General features: G+C 39.9%; 1 protein-coding gene across 1 annotated transcript in view; it reads left to right on the forward strand.

Moving 5' to 3' along the window:
• Positions 1 to 25,801, forward strand: part of slc41a2a (solute carrier family 41 member 2a) — a 65,754-nt gene that overhangs the window by 21,644 nt on the left and 18,309 nt on the right. Inside the window, exons 7-8 of the mRNA XM_088340952.1 lie at positions 302 to 449; positions 2,302 to 2,381. Of these exons, the coding sequence (XP_088197078.1) occupies positions 302 to 449; positions 2,302 to 2,381 (228 nt within the window). The remainder of the gene's footprint in view (positions 1 to 301; positions 450 to 2,301; positions 2,382 to 25,801) is intronic.

Here is a 25,801-nt window from a genome sequence, read left to right on the forward strand (position 1 = left end):
CCGGAGTGCCCAGGTCTGCACTAGCCTATCACAGTTGTGCACACAGTCACGCCACTACAGCACACAAAAGCCCTATCCAACCTATATTTATGTTGTATACTGTCTGCACCGAACATAATGTACGATATGTTGATGTAAATGACAAAAAAGGCAAACCAATTCAAAATAACCGATTCATGGAACCAGCAATAACCGAATCAGCGGAAAAATTACTGTATAAGCAAATTAAAAAATAGACCACACCGGTATTCCTTTTTTCTCATTTATATTATTTATTGAATTGATTTTTCTTTTCAAACAGAGCTGTATTCGTACGTGGTGTATCTCTTGGATCTGTTTTTATTGTGCCTGATCCCCTTATGGATTGTGATATCCTCCAAACACCCTGCCAGTCAGATCCTTCTCCGTACTGGGTGGGAACCAATCATAACTGCAATGTTCATCAGCAGGTAAACTTCATTCATTCATTCATTCATGTATAGTATTTGCTTTGCTGCTATTCCACTAGCATCAATGCTGTTCATCTATGTATAAAAATACGTTAGTGTCTGTACAGTAACATGTTTTACAGAACAATACATTTGATGAATTTAGCTCCTAGTACTGTAAACCCAAGTTTAACATGTAAACAGAATAACCTTTCAAAACTATTCAAAAATCCATTTTTTAATGGAAAACAAGGATGTCAAACTTAATTTGACAACAAAGGATCTTTTCTAAATACAACACTGTTATAAACAAACAGTGGGGGGAATTCACGTTCAGCATTGAATGTATTTACTGGTTTATTCTAACAGTTGATTGAATGCAGTTTTAGACCTAAACCAACTTAAAATGCTATACAAACTCAACACTGCCCTCTAGCACTCGGAGAAAGCATATGTATTGCATTTATTTTAAAAAAATCATAACTTTTGAAAGAAATGACATAGTGACTCGCTTCTTTTTGTCACATGCTCCTAAATTTATGACGGGCTGGAATAAAAAAAATCCAGTGGTTTGGATCAGGCCTGTAGGGTGTATGTTAGACATGCCTGATGTAAAACATGTGTTGCCTTTGCAAATAAAGACTTTTTTCTATTCTTATGACAACAAGTGTAATATAAAACATAAAATTACGAAGAAAATAACATGAAAAATATAAGCAGACAGCAAGCACAAATTGTAGCACAATACTGCAATGTAAAAATATAAATATCAGAAATACAGCCAATAGATATTACAGTCATGGGCCATGCATTTCACACCTAGGTCTTCAGTAATGTTTTGTCTGAATCCATCCAACCTTTGATGACTAGTATTTCATGGCTGCAAAACATTTACTGTACCTACAGTTGTGACACTTATTAAAAAACATCAATATTAACCTCACAAAGTTGCAAAGTTTTTTTTTAGGAAAAAAGCTCTTTTACTGAACAAAAATATTTTTTATTTTTGGACAAAATCACTCCTCCTTTTTTTTCCTCCAGAATATTCAATTACTGTGTCGTACAGATTATCTGTGTGTTTCATTTCCATCACAAAGTGATTTACTATCTCCATCAAAGCTAATGCTGAAAGTCGAGCCAGTCCTGTGGTATTTCTGGCAAAAGGTTTTTCAAAATTTAGAGGTGAAAAAGTCAGTTCGACAGAAGCAGTGGACACAGTGATTTTTTTCTCCACTTTTTCGTTGCAATAATTCTATTACCCCCTCTTAGCCAACCACAGATTGTGAAACTACAGACGTTTCCTTACGCCTTCAAGTAAGGCCCTGCTCAGCCATCTTGTAATCTGATAGGCTAAACCAACAGCTTTATTGACACTGATGTTATGCCTCAAGGTGTGGAGAACTAACTGTTAAGGCCCATGGGTAGATTTATGACCCTGGAAACAAGTAATGGCTCAAATGTGATTGGTTAAATGTTTAAATATGAAAGCACACATTCAGAAGCAGCGCAACCAGGGAGAAGCAATGTAAGGAACCTGACAATTAGGAATTATTTAATAAGAAATAATGAACATCACATGATGACAATATTTTTTCTAGGCCAGCGGAGAAGGCCATACAGGCCCTGATGACGCATCACTGGTAAACAATGATTTCAAAAGTAAACCTTGTCCAAAATAAGGAACTTAGTTTGACAGGTTGAGGGTAACGTGTCAAGAATTCCCAAGATCACATGTAGACTAAAAGGTTTGATGAAATAGGGGCTCATTTTTGCTTTAATTGAATTCAACATGGACTGCAATGTAACGCAATCTGAAACCCAGTTCTCTGACTTACATTTTTTCTTAATACATACATATATATTTTCTTTTTAGCATGGGTGGCCTTATCCTGGATAAAACTGTGTCGGATCCAAACTTGGCTGGAATCATACTTTATGCTCCAGTTATAAATGGTGAGTTGAATTTGCGAAATATTATTTGGTAGATTCGGATATCCATGTTTTTACATGATGAGGTTTAAACTACTCCACAGTCGGTTTGGTCACAGTATGCACAGCAAGGGTCTTAGTGTGCTCTGTAATGTTAATGTATGTTTGTTCTCTTGCCATGAACATTTTTTGTTCTTACCATTGTTGGTACTAATCCTTAAATTATTGCTATACTATTGTAATAAAATTGTTTATTTTTCTTTCTTGCCAGTGTGGCTATTGAATTCCATTACCGCTGCATATATATATATATATATATATATATATATATATATATATATATATATATATATATATATATATATATCCTGCGATTGGCTGGCAACCAGTTCAGGGTGTCCCCTGCCCACTGTCCGATGATTGCTGGGATGGGCTCAAGCACCCCCGCGACCCTACTGAGGATAAGCGGTGCAGCTAATGAGATGATATATATATATATATATATATATATATATATATATATATATATATATATATATATATATATATATATGTAGTGTATGGTGCATGAACCTTTCACATTTTCGGGGCTTGTGTAATCTTGAGAGATTGTAAACAAACCTTAAAATGAGAAACTCCATTTACATTTTGTCTCTTGGCTTTAATCAACTCGAAGATCTCTTTATCCATTTTTGGTTACTGTCCAAGAAATTTTTGTTTTTTCTCAAGAAAAGGTGTATTGCAAAAATAATTTAAAAATTAATAAGACCAAAATTAATGTCACTTTTATCGCTAATTCTGTATTCACAGTTGGTCCATTCAATTCTCCTCACATGCTACCTATAGAACCATTTGCTGTTGGTGAAACGCAACCAAATATGTGCTGATGGGTGACTCCCTGATTTGGGTATTTTATTTTGTGGTCTCAAATTTGGCTCAGATGCGAGTATATATGGTAGGGAAAATATAACTACATACCTGTCAACCTCCACGGCTCCATGCCCTGACAAACTGTCGTATTTTCCCTTAAATAATACAAAATAATCTTACACCATATTTTGTTTTTTTTCAAACATGTTTATTTATGTAGTTTAACATGTTCTATTGTACATGTGTTTTGTTATATCATGTATATTGTTAATCAACATTTTGTTGTGAGATACTGAGTTGCTCGACATGAATGAGGTTTATTATTAAAAAAGGTTCAAAAATGAAGTAGCTTGGACGTTCACCGTAGAAGGAAAAAATACATGCAAATATAATTAAGTAGAATAATAAATTTTCTTATTGAAATTATTAATTCATTTTCTGCATTAAATTATTGTTGTTAATATACCGATTAATGGGATAACCACAAACCTGTCTTTTTTCATTTTCTCCTTTTATACTTCCTTTTTTCTTAACTTCTTTATACAACATAATAATTCATAAAATAATGCATCAAAGCAAGTGAGGTGTTTGAGGGCCGGCTCTTTTTAAGGAGTTGAGCCGAAAAAGCCAGTTCTCTAAAAAGAGACGGACTTCCTTTCACTACATAACTACCACATGAAAACCGAGGCTGCAAACGCATGCGCACAGTAGCATCAAACCGCTCGCTTCGTTTGCAACGAAAAAAACAATACCGTGATAGAGGCTACCGCAGCGAACTCGTTTGACTTGATTGATTTGCCGTTTCGTGATAATCGATGTATACCTGATGGTACCCATCATTGACAAATTTGTGTTTTTCCGTACAGATTTTCTTTTAGGTTGTACACGTCTTGAAATGCATAATAAACGTACTTTGTACTGTAAAAACGTACAGGTTCACAGGTATGTAACTATGAGGAGAAATCCAATGCTCAATCTCAGTCTCCCAATCTCCCCACCACGCATGATCCTTTTGAAAATTTGGAGTAAGCTGGATAGTTGTCAGGTTTAACCCAACAGATGTACAAAACCTATATACAAAAAAGACACAAAGAATCGTGAGTATAACTTACTTGCAAGTGAGAAATATCCATAGTCTACCCATTGGCAGTCTACTGGATACTCTGAAAATGTATATTTCTCCTTGCCCTTTTATTGAATCAACACCTGTTTAAACTTACAACAACGTTTTATTTATAGCAAACAAAAACTAGGTGGGCCTGCGGTCAGAGAGGTCCTTTATCTTGCCGCAGGTAAAGGTTCATCCTTTGTCCTCCTTCTTCAAACACAAACAAGAAAGGCACATTGTATACACAGAAAATATTGCAACAGTAGAATAAAATATTTACAGTTTAAATCCAACATTTCCCTCCTGTTTATTCACTTTGCACTATTTCTCTTTGTCATCCATAACTTCTTCTCTCGATTTTCAGTTACAGAATCATGTTATAGTACTCATGTTACACTTAGAGGTTAAACTTTGTCGTCTGATTCACCGTAGTCAAAAACTTCTGAAAAAAGATCTGGAAAATGTAAGGAAGTGGCATTTGCCAGCCCAAAAAAGTCCCGGCGACGACGATCTTGAGTTCTTTGCAAAAAATGGCGTTGTGAAGGAAGTTCTCAAAGAGCTTGAGAAAGACGCGGTCATCCTTCTCCCGGTCCTTCTCCTCTGGGGTCTTTGGGCAAACGCAGCAAGGACCCTTCTTGGCCCCGGACAATTCCGACTTGGTGGGCTTGCTGATCTCCTCCATGTCGCTAAATCCCGTGGCAGGGATCCGGATCGGGATCTTCAGCTCTTTGGAGTAGTAATTGTGCAGGTATAGCTCTCGGTCTTCTGGCTGCCGTTGCCATCTGACGAGGTAGTAGGTTAGGTTGCCGTTGGGAAAAAGAGGCGGCGACCATTTGACCAGCAGCTTCATGGATGAATTTGCGTAGGCACGGGGTTCTTTGGGCACGGTCGGCAATGACGGACGAGTTCGAATTCAAATAATGTCACTCTTTGCACCAGGAATGTGCTTGTCCTCCACCCGCATGGTAATGGCCTTGACAAAAATGGCATACTGGGTCCAGGGTTTGAGGTGGTGAATGGCGACTTTGGGGTCCGTATTATTATCTTTCGGAAGATCCACGTCCACCATGTGCCAGCTGTTGGAACCGCAGCCGTCCTGGCCGTCGAATTCGGTGATGTTCTGAGAAGGGGCCTCCTTGTAGTAGACCATAAAGCTGATAAGGCCTTTGTAATCCCGTGGATGGTAGCGCTCCCACATCAGGCGGATGGCATAGCTGGACGTGCTGTTGGACAAAATCCTGAGGACGTGGCTCACACAACTGGCTCTTTCGCCGTTATTGCAAAAGTCGCCTTCCTGGGGCTTTTCCGTGACGCTGGTTTTCTCCCACATGGTGTGGATCTCGGACATGCAGAGTTTGGGATTGAGGCGGAAGAAGAGACGTCCCGCACGGATGGTTAGGTTGTGCTGAGTCCAGTCCCAAAGGTTGTGAAGGTGCTGGATGTTGATGTCCAGATTGCCGGTGATGACGGTGCAGTCCTTGAGGGACTGAGCGGCGTTCACCGAGTCGATGACGGAGGTGGAGCAGATTTTGTCGCATAGGCCGTTGCAGGAGCTGCACAGCATCCGATTACTCTCGTTGGTGCGGACCCGGAGGGGCAGTCGGGCATGCACTCGCCCTCGTGGATGATGAAGTGAACGTCGCTGGGCAGGTGAACTTGTGAACAAAGGTCCATGGGGATGCAGCGCCATCCCTCGAACTTGAAAGTGCCGGGCGGGCAGTCGGGCACGCAGCGGCCTTCGTGGTAATAATGCAGGCAGGCGGCGCATGCCGTGTCGCTGTTTGCGTGCGTGCAGCTGCCCAGACATTGGCGGTGGCAGCATTCGCCTTTTTTGGTGCAGGCGTGCTTGCAACGGCTGGGACACATTAATCGTTGTCCATTCGCAGCAGCTCCACCAGGATGGAAAGTTCTTTTTCCTACCACACTGCAGCACGGTTGTATGCCGCAAACTTCCAGTGAGAGGTTTTGAAGTGACCCTGCAGCGCCCTCCAGAGTTGCATGGTTGGAGCTCTCAGTAAGGAGTGTCAAATATGGCTTCACCACTGCCGGGTGCAAAAGCATCTCAGCGCCCGTGAGGCTCTTGGAGAAACCTGGGGAACGCCATCCCAGTTGTATTCCTGAGAGTTCTTTTACTTTTTCTTCTTCTCTTTTGCACATTAAGGTTTTCTTCAAATAACAATAAAAACGTTGCTATAATTGCCACTACCAATTCGCCTACCGCTACCATTCTACCTGTTAGCATTCTACCTGCAGATCTGCAATTCCTCCTAACACTTCCAGAGTTGTGGACAATCTTCACTGGTTTGAGACGACTGCAAACTATAAATGCAGCCCCCTTTGTAGCCAGACTTCCTCTGAAAGTTTTCTTGAGGAATAACAGCTCTCCAGTAGTTACCACAGTGCTATTACAATGCTACCTTTTAGCGCATCTGGGTGTTTTGTAGGAAAAAGCTCTATCCATTTTGAGAATGAACCTATTATCATTAAACATAACTTTTTCCCTTCACTATTGTTAAGTTCTATAAAGTCCATATAAAGTGATTAATTACAGTTCTCTATCTTTGGAAACTGTCCTCTCTTTGGTCTTAAATTACTCTGAGCATTGTGCTTTGCACATATCAAACATGTACTACAATTTTTTATTTTATCATTATTTTTTTTATAGGAGTTAAAACCATAGTTTATCAATATCTGGTTAATCAATCCTATATCCCTCCTGTTGAGACATATCTACCCTTGTCTCAATATTTCTGCCCATTTGTATAGATTTTTTGGTAGGATTGGTTTATCTTCTTGCCATTTACAGATTCCATCTTTTAGGTGTGCTCCTTTTCTTTTCCAGAGTTCTTGCATTGCTTTAGGCGATTGTTGTTGCATTTCTTGTAGTATTTTGTTTTTTAAGGCATTTTCTGTTAGACTTAGAACTGTTATTTTTCGTTGTGCAGCTTGTTTTGCTATTTTATCTGCAAATGCATTGCCCTTTGAAACTGGGTTTGTTTCTGGTGTGTGGGCCACACATTTACATATAGCTAACTGTTTTGGCAGCTGCACTGCTTGTAATAGTTCTGTTAGCAGTTTTGCATGTGTCACTGGTTTTCCTGTTGATGTTATCATACCTCTATTTTTCCAGTGTTGTGCAAACGTGTGAGTTGTTGCATAGGCATACTGGCTATCTGTGTATATTGTTGCTATCTTATCTTTCATAAGTTTGCAGGCTTCTGAAAGGATCACTAATTCTGCAGCTTGAGCTGAACAATGTTGAGTTAATGCTTCTGCCTTTAATACTTTATCATGTGTTACTACAGCATAGCCTGTCCTCCTTTTTCTTGTTTCATCTTTCTTTCCTACGAAACAATACCTTCTCTGTTATTTTAGCCTCTTTTTCTTTTTGTTCAGGTTCTGTTTCCTTTTTTCTTTTAGTTAAATGGAAACATTATTATTATTTTTTTTTCCCATGCAAATATACATTTTTTTTTTTTTTAAATTTTCATGATCTGTCTCAAGATAATTAATCTGCTATTTTTAAATATCTATGATCCTACCTATTCAGGCTCAATCAGTTTCTCGTTATCTTTTGAAAACACTCCTTCCATAGAAATTGTTTCTTTTTAACTATAAGTCAGCATTGGTTACGTATTTATTAATCATTTGTTAATTGTAACATGCTTATACTTAAAAATTAAGCGTGGCTTATTTCACCTTCTCTTGAAAGACTTTTTATCAGTTGTCCTCCTAGGGGATCTTGTTCTTTGGCGCTAAACTTATCAAAATTCCAAACTATCACACTGCCTAAATATCAAAAATCTCAAAAATGCCAAATGGAACTCAACGTCAAATCTTTTTTAATTGTCATTTCCTCTCTCTTCAATCATAATCAACTATCTTTTCTCATTGATTCAATATAAAACAACATATACTTGTCACTAATAAATTGCCTTATCAACTCGCATTGTATTATATTATATTATTATCATAATCTTCGGTTTGCAATAGTCTTTTCTCTTTGCAGCCCCTTAATATCCTTAGAGATTAAGAGCTATACAAATAAACATGACCTTATCTGAATTAATACTTAATACTGTGTGTCTTTTTTTTTTTCCTTTTAAAAACAAAGCACATTTCATTTAGAGATTAAAACAGAAAATTTAATTTCCAATCTCAATATTTCTTTTTCTGTGTTAATACGTCGTTATTTTCAAACTCATTTAAAAATTTTGATTATTTGAAATGACTGACTTCCTGCTTTTAGTATGCAATATTATTTTTCTTTCCCTGGTTCTACTAATATGTCAGCTACACAAGTTAATAGTTCGCTCTTATTTAGAGGCTCGAAACTTACTTGAGAGTAAATTCTTGGACTTTCACAATACCCTTGAGGTAATCTGGTGTAGGTATATCTTTTACCTTTAAACGTAAATGCAAACCAAAATTGATTGTCTTTATGCACTGGTACTGAGAAAAATGCGTTGCTTATATCTACCACTGTGAAATACTTGGCCTTTGGTTTCAGAGAGTTCAATAGCGTGTGTGGATCTGCCACACACGGGGACCTCTGGATCACTGCGTTATTTACCGCTATCAAATCCTGAACCATTCTCCACCCTGAAGATGGGGGTGCCTTCTTTACAGGAAATATCGGTGTGTTTACGGGCGACTCAGCACATTCAATTAGTACTCCCGCCTTCTTTAGATCTTCTATTACTGGTTCTATTCCTTCCATTGCATCTGGTTTTAGAGGATATTGTTTTATTCTGGGCCGATGTTCTGTTTTGGGTCTTATTATTATAGGTTGTGCTACTTTTACTAGTCTTACATCTGTGGGTCCCTGGGACCATAGTTTATTAGGAATTTGTTTTAATAGGTCCTGCTGTTCCTTAGTAAAGTAAATGTGTCATTCCTTCTTTTTTTTTTTTAGATGTACTCCTGAGTTTATCATTATAGTCCAGAATAATGACTTTCTGGAAAGACCAGTATAATCGCTGAACCATGTGTTAAGGCCTGTTGCTACCCAATACCGTACATTTTCTCCTCTGTAATATTATTTGTGTATAAATATTGTGGTATTTCTTTCTTTTTCTTCTAAAGCAAAACAATATATCATGTCCATGCTTATTAGCATTTAATTAGATATTCATCCCCTTGAAATAATTTTATTCTATATTTGTAGCTTTTCTATAAAAGTAATGTTATAAATGGTAAATGGTCTGCATTCATACAGCACTTTTCAAGTCAACGAAGACCTCTAAAAGCACTCTATAATGTGCTTCACTCTCACCCATTTGCTTTTAGTCATCTAGACTTAACACAATTCAATGTTGAAAAAGTTAAGTTATTTGTCCCAATCTATGGTATTACGGTTAGTCTCACTTAATTTTCAACCAATTATCTTTTTTGATATTTAATTAACTTTCCCCTTTATGTTTCTCTTTCTTTTTTTGTATGCTCCTTTTCTTAATATTTATTTTATTTTCCCTTTATACCTTCCTTTACTTACTCTTATCTTTCTGTATTTGTAACTTCCCGACCTGTTCTGCCAACAATCCATTCTCAACATACCATTCCTTCCTTACACGCCCTCTTACAATAGCTTTTTAGCTCACCAGTTTAATGCTAAAATGACGTTTAATCATCTCACTTAACTTTAATTTTTTCCTTCAAACCAATTAAATCTACTATTTTAGCTTCACTTATTTAATGTGAAAATCACATATATTGATGTGCAACAAGTTATATGACTCATTTGTATTCCACTCAATACATTTTTCCTCCATATTCATTGAAAATAAATTATTTATTAACGCTTTTTCAATACTTTTGTATAAAAATGCCTTTATCTCATATTTATTCCAATTCACTCAAATAGATTTTTTCTAGTCTTCCCAGTCCTTATTTTACCAATTTTTGTACTGAAAACAGCAATATTTTATCTTTTTCTGTATTATTCTGTCATTATCTTGAATTAACGCATCTAAAATAACTCACTCATTTTTTTTTTTTTTTTTTCCTAAATTTCTCAGTTTTTAATTTATCAATTTTCAACTAAAAAATTCGGACCGCAAGAAAATCTCCAGAACCATCTGTGGCCCACGGTGCCTGTGTTAAACACCCTTATGGTGAACACCTATTCCTCAAAAAAAATTACTTTTTCCAACTCCTTTAATCTGTTCTATCAATTCTTCTTAAATATCACTCTTTAAACAATCTCAGCTCTTTTGAAAACGTACTTTTTTTTAGCGTTTAGCTTTCTTTTTGACAAGTAAGACAGACAAACATATAACATAAGACATACACAGGGCCCAAACAATCAAACTTCTAATAAATTTAACAAAATTTGGTGACTTAGGTTTCTTATTTTCTCTCTATACAGTATGCTTTCTAAGTTTAAAACCTGTTCTTCAAATTTCTCATGGCGAGTTTTGAAAAGATATACTTCCTCTTCCTCATTTTCATCCCCTAGCTTGATCTCTATCTCAAATTTCACTTCAGGCTTTGGTCCCGGCTCCGGGCCCAGTCATGCACTCTAATGGTCTTGTGGGGAAGGGTTGCTTCTGCAATTTATAGCAATATGCCCTTCCTTCCCACAAGACCAACAGGTTCTAGGTTTATTGCTTGCACGTGATCCAAAACTTCTACCTCTTCCTCGGCCTCTACCTCTAGATTGTTGAAAGAACACTGTGGTTCCTTCATCTTCTTGGTAGAAAATTATTGATGGCTTCTTCTCCCCTTTCTTACTTTTGATCACTTTCTCAGCATGGAGGACATGATTTATGTATTCTGCAAGTGTTCCTCCATTCATGCTTATATAGTGGCGATTTAACCATCCACTAATCTCTGGTAAGGAGCCTGAGTGCAATGCATTTTTTAATTGTTGTTTATAGGGGCCCTCGTCAGCTCCATCACTAGGTTCTAACCCACTATGTGCCCTAAACACCTTTTCCATTCTTACTCTGTATTCATCAAATGGCTCATCTGGTTTTTGTTTACATCTCCCTATTTCAGTGTAATTTGCTCTTTTCCTGTATTTAGTTCTGATTCTTTCTAGGAGAGGGGTCACCTGTTGTGTCAATCGTTCAGATTCGGGTGCAAGTATCACGGGATGGTTAGCGTCATTAGTTGGAGAGTATGCTACCTTTACGTGGAACCAATCTGGCCCTAATTGTGTCATCCAAACTTGCTGTACTTCCATTCCGTTTAGATGATAAGATCGCCTTAGATTTTCTATCTGCGTTATGCATTCCCCTACATCCTCTCTCTCCTGTCTTGCTATTTTTATCCAGACTTGTGTCTGTTCATAACCTTCTTTTCTCATCTTATTATTTTTCTGTTTGCATTTGTTTCTTATTTTTTGTTGCAGTTCTCTAATGCCTGCTGTGGACAACTTCCCATTAAAGTTATATTGTTTTATATTTTTCTGTTTTGCATTACTTTGCCCCTTTCCCATTTTTAGAACTAAATTTGGACTCAGTGGTTTTTAATACCTAGTGTATTCTAACACTGAGTTTCTCTTTCAACAGGATGGTGATAAATAACCTTTTGTGGTAAAATTCACTTCAACCTATGCAGGTGGAATTTTCTTGCATACAGGCATCCACAAAGGCTCACCATTTATTCCCTGTTGCTTTGGTATAAAATACAATTACCTAGTGGTAATAGTATTTTCTTTCACACTCACTTTCACTCTTTTTGAAGAACAAAGAACTTCCCTTGAGTTCTTTTTAAACAGAGAGGAACCCTTGCCCTTTTACTTAGAGGAACCCTTGCCCTCTTTACTTAAAGAACTTCCCTTGAGTTCTTTTTTGAAACGGAGAGGAACCCCTTTCCCTCTTACTTAAGACTGTGTCTTAAGTCTTACTGGCCACGTTTCTCTTTTACCTAATAGTGCCTAGGATTGTTAGGATTTATTTTCTTAACTCTGTTTTGAATTCTTCACACTCATACCCTTTTACTTTAGTCACATGCATTCCTTTTTTAAAATAAAAGTTTTACTCACAGTTCTCTGAGTCTTTGGACTTTCCGTCAACCTTCGGATCCCAACTTGTAAGGAAAAGGACCAGTCCCGAAAAGGGTCTTAATGCTGTGGCCACAGACTTGCCTGGATCTTTACTCACACGCTGGGATCGTCAGGTTTGTTGGAATCCGGCTCGAAGGACCAAATAAATGTCAGGTTTAACCCAACAGATGTACAAAACCTATATACAAAAAAGACACAAAGAATCGTGAGTATAACTTACTTGCAAGTGAGAAATATCCATAGTCTACCCATTGGCAGTCTACTGGATACTCTGAAAATGTATATTTCTCCTTGCCCTTTTATTGAATCAACACCTGTTTAAACTTACAACAACGTTTTATTTATAGCAAACAAAAACTAGGTGGGCCTGCGGTCAGAGAGGTCCTTTATCTTGCCGCAGGTAAAGGTTCATCCTTTGTCCTCCTTCTTCAAACACAAACAAGAAAGGCACATTGTATACACAGAAAATATTGCAACAGTAGAATAAAATATTTACAGTTTAAATCCAACAATAGTCCCAAATTATATACCTTTAACGATAACCCACCAACAGTGCACTATTATCATAACTTAGGCCAGTTCTTAAGCACCAAGTTATCAATATGATTTGCCTATTTATCCTTGCAGTCCTTCATCTTTTATTCTGTCAAAGTCAAAATTTCTTGTGTACCCTGGAGTGCCATATCTCATTCCATTTCGCTGTTTTTCACAAAGGTGATATCAACGACAATAAAGACAATTCAATTTTTTACAACTTAACTACAACAAGGGTGTCAAAGTCAAACACACAGACGGCCAAATAAACAAAAGGGAAAAACAACGACTGCAAGGCCGGACCAAGCAAATGCAACAGAAGTCATTAAAATGACAAATTTAGTCCAGAGATCCTAATTGTACCTATCAAAAACCTGATAAGAAAATACCAACATGATCCCCCAAAAAATTCCTATGGCCCTTTTAGCTCACCATTACTTGCTGCAGCCATTTAGTCAAATATCACAGGAGTCTGACTGCTCACATTAGTCACGTCACATGAAAAAAATGTCCTCCTTCTCTCCTTTTGCCAATGCTCAGACCTCTGGAAGACTAGAGGGAATGTCGCCTGTCAGTAACCTTCATTTAGCAAAAACAATACATATACTGTAATACATATTCTTGAGAGTGGAAAGATGCAAGGACACACTCCCCAAAGGTCGGATAAAAGAGCCAGGCTTGTCATCTCCAGCAGCAACCTTATCGCCCAGACCTACCTAAAACAAATTATCTCTTTCCACTCCACTCTCCCCCGCTCTGACACTACGAAATCAAAACAAAACTAAAATATCTTAACTCATCTGTTATTTCCCACTCCCAAGCCTGCACAAACAAGAAGCCACAGGGCACAAGAGAGGGAAAATGCACATACACAAACACTCACAGTATTTTTGGGTGTGCTCAAGCACCTCCATATTCAACTGTTGGCATCAGACAATTTGTGTCTCGTTCCGTGTTCTGTTACCAGGACAGACCGAGTATATGGACGAAGGAAAAATAGAGATTTAGAGAAGCAATCAGTTTTTGTAACCAAGTTTTAAATGAAAATGAAGCAGAATGCACTCCGAAACCAATTGAACAGGGCAGCACTGTTTTACCATGAGGCCAAGAGTGCGCTGCTCCCCCCAAAAGACCTTGACAAATGGCCGACAACAGTTTTTATTACAGAGGGTTGTGGATTTGCTAAATGGAACATTAAACTCTTAAAAGACACTTCTGGGAATGCATATTACAAGGACTCCACTCATGCACAACAGATTATAACTAGACAAAGCTGAATCTTCAAGGTTGTATGATGAGACCATTGCTCGTAAGGAACACTGATATGAAAGATACATTCAGCAGGTACATACGTAATAAAATGTGGAAAGTGGATGCGCATTTATAACAACTAAATGAATAATGTGATTATCTAAGTAATAATGTTATGATGAAATAAAACTAATACAACCCCTAGCAAAAAGTCTGGAATCACCAGTCTCGGGCAAGCCCTCACTCGCACATTTTATTCTGTAGAACAAACTCAGATCACAAACATGAAACAACTGTACATTACATTTATAGAGCAAGTGCAGAAAAATAGATATGGAATCACTCAATTCAGAGGGAAAAAAATGTATCAGTTCATTCTGAGTAGAAAATAAGGACACACCCAGTCATTTTCCTTCCTTAATTGGGAACCTGGCCTAAATGAAGTCTGCTCGTTAGTCAGCAGGTAAAAACGGTGCAGTTATCACACCTTGAGGGCTCCTGCACTGAGTGGATAGGCAGGAATCATGGCTCCAACAAGAGAGATGTCTCTTGTGACCAAATTCAGGATCATCAAATGTCTTGAAGAAGATAACCACTGGTATCGTTGCCAAAGATGTGGGATGTTCACAGGTGGCTGTATCAAAGATTTGGTCCAAGCACAAACAGGATGGGAAGATTGTTAAAGTCAAGCGTAATGGTAGGCCAACAAAGACATGTAGGCGTCAAGACAAACAACCAAAGGTCATATGTCTTGAAAATCCACAACAAGACAAATGAAAATGAAATGGGAGGAAGTTGGAGTCAATATGCAAAATTACCTAAACCAAATGGGATTTTCATACAGGAACGCTAAAAGGAAACCGTCTTTGACGCTAATACACAAAATAAAAAGACTGCAATGGGCTAAGGAGAGGCAATCATGGACTGTGGATTACTGGATGAAGGTTATCTTCAGTGATGAGTCACAAATTTGCTTTGGACAAGGTTATGATGCTGGAACTTTTGTTTGGTGCAGTTCCGGTAAGATTTACAAAGTGGACTGCCGAAAGAAAACATCAAAAAAGCCCTTAATGATATGGGGCTGTATGCCAGGCAAAGGCACTTGGGAGATGGCTGTGGTCAAGTCTGCAATAAATGCACAAGTTTACATTTTGGACAGCTTTTTTATTCCTTCAATTTAAAAAATGTTTCATTTTCCAAGAAAGCAATGCATCATACCACAGTGCAAAAACTGAAATAATTCCTTTGAAAAAGACACATGCAGTCAAAGTCACGGCCCAGATATTAACCCAATTGAAAACCAGTGGTGAAAATTGAAATAAAATTGTCAACAGCAAGGTTCCGACCTGAAAAGATGATCTGGCAACTGCAATCAAAGAGAGTTGGCACCAGATTGAGAAATAATACCGTTTTTCTCTCATCAAGTCTATGCCTCATAGACTGCAAGCTGTCATAAAAGCCAAATGTGGTTCAACTAAATACTAGTGATATGTTTTTGATTTTTATTTCTTTGTCTGTTTTTCATGATTCAATTTTTTCCCCTCAGAATTTGGTTGATTCCATATTTTACTCCCTGTGCTTGGTCTATAAAAGTAGCATTTACTGACCACCACAGAGTATTTTTGTTTGTATCTTTTAGTGCTTCTGAATGCCAAGGAGTTTCTTTTTTCATTTTTTTTTTATTTTTTTTCATGCTTTTTCATCTGAATTGATTCTACAGAATAAAATGTTGTACTGAAAACTGATGATATCACACTTTTTGCTAGGGGTTGTATAGCTAAAAAAACTGAGGCGATAGTGACAACATACCCAGTGTCACATTTTAATACTCTAACACGATCCAAGCACCCCCCAAAATCAGAGCATTTTTTAAACCCTATTTTCCTTAACAAAGGACACGATAGGCTTAAATAAGATGAAAAACGCTAGAGAAAAAAATTCAAAAAGTAAAACAAAATAAAACTGTCAACAACGCAGGGTCAGAAATACTCCAACATCTTTAAATGGTTCAGTCCAATTGATATCTAAATCTGCTCTCACCACCCTCCCTGTTCCTATTTCGCTCGGCTAGTGTCAGTTGCGGCATAGCAACAGAGTCTGTGGAGTCTCCGGTGTATTACGGTTAGAGTATGTAATGCATTGGTTGTGTACGACAACTACTTTACCACCTGAAACCATGACTTTGTTATCATCAATAAATATTAGTCCTCATTTTAGTTGCATTGAATCGAATGCCACAATGATCAGCCTAGCTAGCCTATCTACGTGTGTGTGTACTTTTGTTATTTATTTCCGGAATTACCGGTATTAACTCTTTAAGTCAACTTGCAAGAGAATCACCTCAAGCTCTCAATTGTCAGGGCTTAAGTGCCCCACACCATCGATCACATATCCGCAATCTAAAGTCTGTACCCAAACAGACATTGTTGACGAGCTCATCAATACTCACAGTTCAGCAGATGCCATTTTGCCACACACTGGTATTGCGCAGCCTCAACCCCCCACACAGTGCCAAAGCCCATGGAAAACCAGTGCCCTGGCTAAGGACGTAGCTAGTTGTCAATGAGCATTTAAACATGGCCTAAAAAAAAATCCAGCCAGACCCGGCCTGCAGCTATCCATTCATCCGTTATCTGCACTGCTTATCCTCAGTCGGGTTGCGGGGGTGCTGGAGCACATTCCAGCTATCTTCGGGCAGTGGGCAGGGGACACCTTGAACTGGTTGCCAGCCAGTCGCAGGGCACACAGAGACAGACAACTCACTCGCTCATTCACACCTAGGGACAATTTGGACCGGCCAATAACCCGGCATGCATGTTTTGGAATGTGGGAGGGAACCAGAGTGCCCGGAGGAAACCCACACAAGCACGGGGAGAACATGCAAACTCCACATAGGAGGCTTGATCTCATGACCTCAGAACTGTACCGCACACGTGCTAACCACTGCGCCGCCGTGGGCCTGCAGCTATTGATGCCAGTCCAAGCAAATTACCTTGATTTGAGGGACCGAGCTTGTAGATTTTTTATGTTTTATTTATGAGGACTTTTTTTTCTTTGTGAGGGCTTCCCTCTTACTGCCTTTTTTTAACTAGCCATCCGTTATTGTTCTTAGTTTATTTTCCTGCCCCCCTATTATGCAACGCAACCCTCCTCCGTGTTTAACTTTGTGCACGTCCGTGCGCTTGGCGCAAGAGGTGGACGAAATCCATTGCACGCGCGAATCCTACACAAAGAAAAATAAACTAATGTTGTAGAGAAAACGTAGGTTATGATCTGAGAGAAACCTTCTCATATGTGGATAAGGAAAATGGACAGAAGCCAGCGACATGGAAGGGAGATGACTTTATTGATGCGTCAATGAAGGTCTCGGAAAAGCTCCAGGCATAACATCGCTTTTTGTACACCCCAAAAGGCGGTCCGATATCACGTATTACTTAAAGGAATTTTGTTTTTCTCGTTCAAGCCATCTCCTTGTCTCCTTATTAGGAGACAAGGAGATGGCTCCTCCAAACAGTCTGACGTCAGTGTATACAGAGACCTTCGTTCCTTGCCCAGTGTATACAGAGACCTTCGTTCCTTGCCCAGTGTATACAGAGACTCGCACTCTATCTTCAAGCAAACTCAACTGTCTGCCAAGAACTTCCCGAACTGAGTTTTTCACTGACGTCAGTGTATGCACAAATGCAAGTCTATTTACCACAATCCCCCACCTCCCATTCTGAACAGAAATTAAAATCGAAAATGAATACAGAGTAGTGGCAAAGTATTACAAATCATAGATATCAATACACGGACAGAGTTTACGCGAATCAAAAATAAAATAAAATTCTGGCGGTCAGCCTGCTGTGATTATTCTAACTTTCATTGTTCATGTTTCAATTACAAAAACCTCCGACACTCCAAACACCTGATTTGAACATTTCAACCCATGCACCAGTCTCCCTACGCATTTTATCTTTATCCGTACATACTGGATTATACACATAGAATAGTCGTTCAGTACATGATAAGGTATATGTATATATGAACCGATAAGTGATAAAAGTGATTACAACAGTGCAAACTCCCGGTTATAGTTGTTGATATATTCCAATATATACGTGCATGATTAGATAGTGATACAGTATACATATTGGCCTTAGGCCTGATCCCCGTAAACACTTCGAAGAACGTGCTTCGCCGTATTCGTCAGCGGGTGTCGTGAAGTCAGATGTCGGAGTGGGGGATCATCCCAGCAGGCATCACGCTCAGTTTCCATGCAGCCCGAAACCCGGACGCGACGACGCATCCCGACCATCTCAGTCAGCAGCTTGCTCCCCGGCAGTGTGACATACCAACAAAAGAAACACAATCAGAAACCAATATATATTTGTAGCCGTTATACCTATCGCTATATAGTGTGTTGCGTGTTTAACAATAGTGATACTTGATATTGTATTTGGTCCAGATCATCATATGTGTCTCTTTCCGCTGATGCTCCATTATTTAAAGTAATATAGACTCACTGTTAATGTTGCCAGATAAACTTCAAGGCGTTGAATTTAGTTGAGTCATCTGCTCCTCCACACTAAGGAATAAGCTTGGGTATTCAATCACTAACTGTGCTAATTGAGCTTCTGCCACCCTAGTGTTAGCAACTACTGTCATCTGTTCTCCAAAAGTCTTAAGCATTCCTCTTTTAAGAATAGGTATGGCACAGAAACACAACAAACACATAATTATTACGACAGTTAGTACAAGAATTCCCCCTTTCGCTAACAGACCACCCCAGTACCCAAATGTAGACGAGAACCAATCAAAAGAGATACTGTTCTTTTCAGTATTTACTGTCACTTCATTGCTCAACTCACGAATCTTTGACAGCGCCTTTGTGAAGCTTCCTGCTGCGGCTGTATTTAAAGGTATATAAGTACAGCATTCCTCCTTTATCATATGACACACGCCTCCTTTACTGGCCAAGAGAAAATCCAGGGCCTGACGATTCTGCCAGGCCATCCTAGATGTCTCATGTAATTGTTCTCCTATTGCACTAAAGGCCTCGTTAGTGTAATTAATAAAACGTTGTTGGTTGTAATAAATGTAATTAATCCATTCTGCGTTCTTATTCGGAGTTATCCAGATAAATATCGATTCTAATCCAGACTTAATTTCATTCCTAGCTTTAAATTCCTCTGGAATTCCTCTCGGTTGTCCGATGGCATCTAGATATACTCGTCCACCCGGAAGATATGCTCTCTTAACTCTGGCTTCCCTGGAAACTCTTAGTAGCTCATAAACCCCTTTATACATTATATGGACCGGTACTTTCATTCTCACAAGTGTACACAATCCTGCCCAATTTCGTGGAAGCTTGCTCCTTAAATAGTCACCTCCACACATCCAGTAACTGTCTGCTATTGCGACTGATTGATCCCTCAAATAACGTATGTCTGGAATTGTCATTGTTACGTTTTCGCATGTCTGATCTTGCTCACCCGGATTTTCAAACCATACTGGTTTATCTGGAAATAAAGGATACATATTTGCGTGTGGAAACCAGGATATAACCCAAGTTGTCTTACACTTCACTGTCGTGTTTCCTACCTCGTGTCCATCTATGCCCTTGTAGCTATATCCACCACTTGCATAACATTCATACTCAGCAGTTCTATCTACCCGATATCTTTTTGGAGGGACTTTGTGGTCCGTTGATCGTTGAAATTCTCTAAACATCCTATACCTAATTTTCTCAGGTGTCCCCGATAGCCTTGGATAATAATGTCCACCTTTTGCACCAGAAATAAATCTACATTCTATCGTACACATTGGCAGCGGAACTGGCTTAACTATAACTATTTGTGAAGCAAATCTTGGGTCTTTGCAAATCCGTCGCTGCTCCTCTGCACACGTCTTCATATTATGTTTTTCTGGAATTACAATTAAAACGCCTGGTGGTGCTGTCGAGCATGCTATGCATTCTTCATCTGTCATGACTCTCGCAGTATACCATAACCATCTATACCATGTGTTGTACTTCGCGTTTTCCCACCCAAGTTCGTCCGTTGGGTTAAAACTTTTTGGCCTATAGTCACTCATGACTAGGCGACTGTCCTGACTGCCAACTCCACCATCCGCACAATAGTCTTTGTAGGCCATACTTTTTTTGAGGATTAACTTCAATTGGCTTACCCACTGTATCATTTTGAGTTTCTACTTCAATTGGTCGTTTTATTGTAGGAGTCACGGTTACCCCCTCGTTTAAATGTGATTGCTCTGGCCGTTTACCCTCTGTAACATTTTCCTGTATTTTACGAACTACTAGTGTACTCATTTTCGGCCGTTGGCGTGTTGTAACCTCACCCTTTGGTGTTGTTGCCTTGGGTGTAGATTTCTCTGATTTTGGGTGTGTTGTTACCGTCGGTATCATCTCTTTAGGTGCTGGAGTGACCCACAAACCAGACCACCAGCTGTTAAAGCTTGGCTTGTTATCCGTTACGTTAGTCTGTACTGTTGTTAACATATTTGGTTTTCGGTATACAGTCGGCACTTCGGTTGGTTCCACGTCTCTCTGTTGTCGGATTAATCCCATCGTACTCGGGATTTTAGTACTTCCAATATGTTTTCTATTACGAATTGTACTTTCCAAATTTTCAATTGTTTCAGCATGTTGTATAGTATGGTCACACTTAACCGGGCTGCTGTCTCTTTGATGGGTCATGGTCTGCAACTGCATCGCCGCTGTCGGGATCTCCGGCTGCACTTCTGGATCTGCAATTTCCATTCGCCGCTGCGATTTCTCGAGCTCTGCTCCTAGTAACAACCATATTAGACAATTTATTATCACACACAGCTTTGTCATCCACATTTTGTTTTCCTAATTTAACGTTACTGCCCTGTTGATCTTGCTTGGTCTCGTCGACGGTGGCAGCGCGAGCCTTGGTACAGTGGTTTAGATGGTACCCGGTTGAGCTGCCCTCGACCTGGACAGCGGTCGGCGTTGCCCTTACGACGGTGTACGGTCCCTCACGCCTCGGTTGGTTCCACTTTCGTCGAAACACCTTGATGTACACGAGATCTCCTGGGACCACCGTCCTCTCGAATGGTTGTTCGACCTTGGACTCTTGCCTCTTCACCTGCAGGTAGATGGCCTTCTGGATAGCCGTCAATTGTCTCATATAGTCTCTCAGTTCAGTTTGTAGTTGCTCAAGCGGCGGCCCTTTATAGGGACCTCTCAAATGCGGCGCTGGCATTGGTCTGCCTGTTAGCATTTCATGCGGTGTTAAATGTGTGATCCGATGAGTTTGCATACGATAACTCATCAACGCCAATGGTAGCGCATCTACCCAGTTTAGCTTAGTACTTGCACAGATCTTGTTTATCTTTGATTTTAATGTGCCATTTACTCTTTCCACCATTCCTTGACTTTGTGGGTGATACACCGCACCCAACCGTTGTTTAATGCGTAGTTTTTGTAAGATGCCCTTCACGACTTTTTGAACAAATGCCGCACCGTTATCCGAGCTTATTTCTGACGGTATGCCAAATCGCGGAATAACTTCTCTAATCAAAAACTTAATTACTGTTTCCGCACCTAGATCTTTTGATGGCACTGCTTCCACCCAACGACTAAATCGGTCGATCACGACGAGCATATATCGTTTTCCTTGGACTGTCTTTATCATGTCTACATAATCAATTACTAAATGCTTAAATGGTCCCTGTGGGACTGGCACAAAGCCAATCGGTGCCCGTACACACTTCCTGATGTTTCTTTCAGCACAGATTTCGCACTGGTTGAGCACTTCGTCTACCGTGGCCTGCAAATACGGAGACCAGTAACCTTGTTTTTTCAGCTTCTTCACAACTTCTCCCCTTGCACAATGGTCGATCGTGTGCACGTCTGATATCAACATAGTCAGCAGTGACACTGGAGCAATAATCAGTCCTTCATGCGATCTCCAAAGTCCCTTATCATCACAGGTAGCACCCCTCTCTCTCCACAGTGTCTTTTCGCTCAGGCTCGCTTCGCCTTGAATCAGGATTATATCGTCTGGCGTTGCCATTGGTTCTAGTGAAACTTTGCTTTTTGACACTTCTTTGGCTGCCTCATCCGCTGCATTGTTCCCACGTATCACTGCATCATCTCCTCTTCTGTGTGCCTGGCACTTGATGATGGCCAATTTTGATGGTAACATCATAGCAGACATTAGTTCCGTAATTTGTTGATTATGATGAATTGGGCTCCCATCTGATTTTTTAAATCCTCTCTGCTTCCAAACGGTTCCAAAATGATGGCAAACTCCATGCGCATATGCCGAGTCGGTGTATATGTTTGCAGTTTTTCCTCTTGCTAGCTTACACGCTTCTGTCAAGGCTTTTAGTTCTGCACACTGAGCCGAACATGGCTGTTCACATTTCTCTGCTTTCTGCGTCACATATTGCTCAGCTTCTTGCCTGACAACTGCGTACCCAGCATGATTTCCACGGTAATCTCGGAAGCATGATCCATCAACGAAATACGTCAGGTCTGCACCCAGTAGCGGAATGGACTCCAAATCCGGTCGCAACCTGGTGTACTTCATTGTGTCCGCAACGCATTCGTGTGCTTCACCCTCAAATTCAAACGGTATGGTGTTAGCTGGATTTGTTGTATTACATCTTTTCAATGTAATGTCCGGATACGTCAACAGTGGCATGAACTGTAGACATCTGGCCTGAGTGACAACAAACTTGCCTTGATTTATCAGTCCTGAAATCTTGTGATGGGTGTAAATTATCACTGGATAGCCCATAGTTACTGTTGTGGCCTTCTCATATGCATAATGAACTGCAGCCAAGCCTTGGTAACATGGCGGCCATCCTTGCACCACATTGTCAAGTTTGGTGCTGTAGTAGGCAATTGGCTGTTTTTGTCTGCCACTGCACGTCTCTTGCATTAACACAGCTGAAGCATACATATTGTGTCGATTCGCTACGTACAGCAGAAATGGTCTTGTGTAGTCCGGTGTTGCCAGAGAAGGCGCTCTTTGCATTTCTTGTTTGATATTTTCGAAAGCATCCATTGCAGTGTCTGTCCATTGCAATTTTGCTCGTAGCATCGTCGTTCCTGCTTCTTTCATCAAGTCCCTCAATGGGTTGGTCTTCCATGCGTAGTCCTCAATCCACTCGGAACTGAATCCCGTCATTCCAAGGAAGGTCATCATTTGTCCGACCGTTTGAGGTTTCGGAGCTTTGCTGACTCCCTCGAGCTGCTCTGGTGTCATTGCAATGCTCCCTTGTGAAATGAGTCTTCCCAGATATTCCACTTGCGGCTGACAGTATTGTACAAAAGTCAATTCCATTGAAGTTGGGAAAAAGTTTAAAATGTCAGTAAAATTAGAATAGAATGACTTGCAAACCTTTTCTAACCCATATTTAAATGAATACACCACAAAGACAAGATTATCCATGTTCAAACTCATAAACTTTATTTCCATAAGCAAATAATGATAAACTTAGAATTTTATAATTGCAACAAGTGCCAAAGTAGTTGGGAAAGGGGCTTCTTCACCATTGTGTTACATCACCTTTCCTTTTAATAACACTCAATAAACGTTTAGGAAGTGAGGAGACTAGTTGTTGAATCGTTGATAGTGGAATCCTTTCCCATTCTTGCTTTATGTACAGCTTCAGCTGTTCAACAGTCCGGGGTCTCCTTTGTCTTATTCTGCGCTTTATAATGCGCCACACATTTTCAATGGGAGACAGGTCAGGACTGCAGGCAGGCCAGTCAAGCACCCGCACCCTCTTACTACGAAGCCACGCTGTCGTGAGACGAGCAGTGTGTGGCTTGGCATTATCCTGCTGGAAGAAGCAAGGGCGCCCATGGTAAAGATTCTGTTTGGATGGCAACATACTTTGTTCCAAAACCTGAATGTACTTTTCTGCATTAATGGTGCCTTCACAGATGTGCAGGTTACCCATTCCTTGGCCACTCATGCACCCCCATACCATCACAGATGCTGGCTTTTGCACTTTGCGTGCATAACAGTCTGGGTGGTTCTGTTCTTCTTTGGACCGGAGGACACGACGTCCACAATTTCCAAACACAATTTGGAAAACTGACTCATCAGACCACAGAACACTTTTCCACTTTGTATCAGTCCATTTTAGATGGGCTCGGGCCCAGAGAACCCTGCGGCGTTTCTGGATGTTGTTGATGAATGGCTTACGCTTTGCAACATAAAGTTTTAACCCACACTTACGGATATAGCGTCGAACTGTATTGACTGACAGTGGTTTTCCAAAGTGTTCCTGAGCCCATGTGGTGATGTCCTTTACACATTGATGTCGGTTCTTAATGCAGTACCGCTTGAGGGCTCGGAGGTCACGGGCATTCAATAATGGTTTACGGCCATGCCGTTTACGCACAGTGATTTCTCCAGATTCCCTGAACCTTTTCACAATATTATGGACTGTAGATGATGATATCCCTAAATTCCTTGCAATTGTACTTTGAGGAATGTTGTTTTTAAACTGTTCAACAATTTGCTCACGCAGTTGTTCACAAAGAGGTGAACCTCGCCCCATCCTTGCAGGTGAATGACTTAGCTTGTTCGGGTCTCCCTTTTTTATACCCAGTAACAACTCTCACCTGTTGCTAATTCATCTGTTCACCTGCAAATAGTTGGTTGATTTCCATTCATCCACTTTCTGAGTAGTTATTGACACCTGTCCCAACTATTTTGGCACGTGTTGCTGTCATCAAATTACAGAGTTGATGATTTTCTCCCAAAACAATAAAGTTTATGAGTGAAGACAATAAATATGTTGTCTTTGCTGTACATTCATTTAAATATGGGTTGAAAAGAATTTGCAATTTACTTGGATCAATTTTTATTTGTAATTAACACACTTTCCCAACTTCATTGGAATTGAGTTTTGTAGTTTGGCTTCTGAAGCCTTGTGTCCTGTTTCAGCCAGTCTTTGTAGGACTCTGATCGAGTCTCTATGACATTCTTCGAGCGTTGCTGAGCAGATTAGCAGGTCGTCAACATATTGTATCAGTGTACTCTCGATGTCTTGGCCTTCCAGGTCATTACGCAGTACTTGGTTGAACATATGAGGACTATGCTTGAAGCCCTGTGGCAACCGTGTGTAACTGTATTGTTTCCTTCGGTATGTGAATGCAAAGAGATACCATGAGTCTTCAGATAACGGAATGCTGAAGAATGCTGAACAAAGATCAATTACTGTGAAGTACTTTGCGTTTGGAGGCACATTTGTGAGGATAGTACTTGGATTTGGAACTTCAGCTGCCCAATCTTGGAGAACTTCATTTACCGCTCTCAAATCATGTACCAATCTATATTTAGACTTGTCCGATTTGAGAACTGGAAAAATCGGAGTGTTGCATGGACTTTGCATCTCAATTAGTACTCCAGCCTTGAGCAGTCCGTCGATTGTCTTTTGTATCCCTGCTTCCGCTTCCGGCTTCAGCGGATATTGCGGTCGAAACGGCAATTTCGTTCCCCGTTTCAGTTGTATTTCAGCTGGATTTGCTGATTTCACCAATCCAACATCGGTGTCATGATTTGACCACACCTCCTTCGGAACATGGTTCAGCATTTCTTGTCTCAATACGTCCTCTTGTTTTTCTTCATCTTGAACAGCTTGTGTCGCCTCTGGTATGGTAACCACCCAAGGTTTCGC

Source organism: Urocampus carinirostris, chromosome 7, assembly GCF_059441175.1.
Source record: "Urocampus carinirostris isolate Australia breed hairy pipefish chromosome 7, RoL_Ucar_1.0, whole genome shotgun sequence".
NCBI classification, from domain to species: Eukaryota; Metazoa; Chordata; class Actinopteri; order Syngnathiformes; family Syngnathidae; genus Urocampus; species Urocampus carinirostris.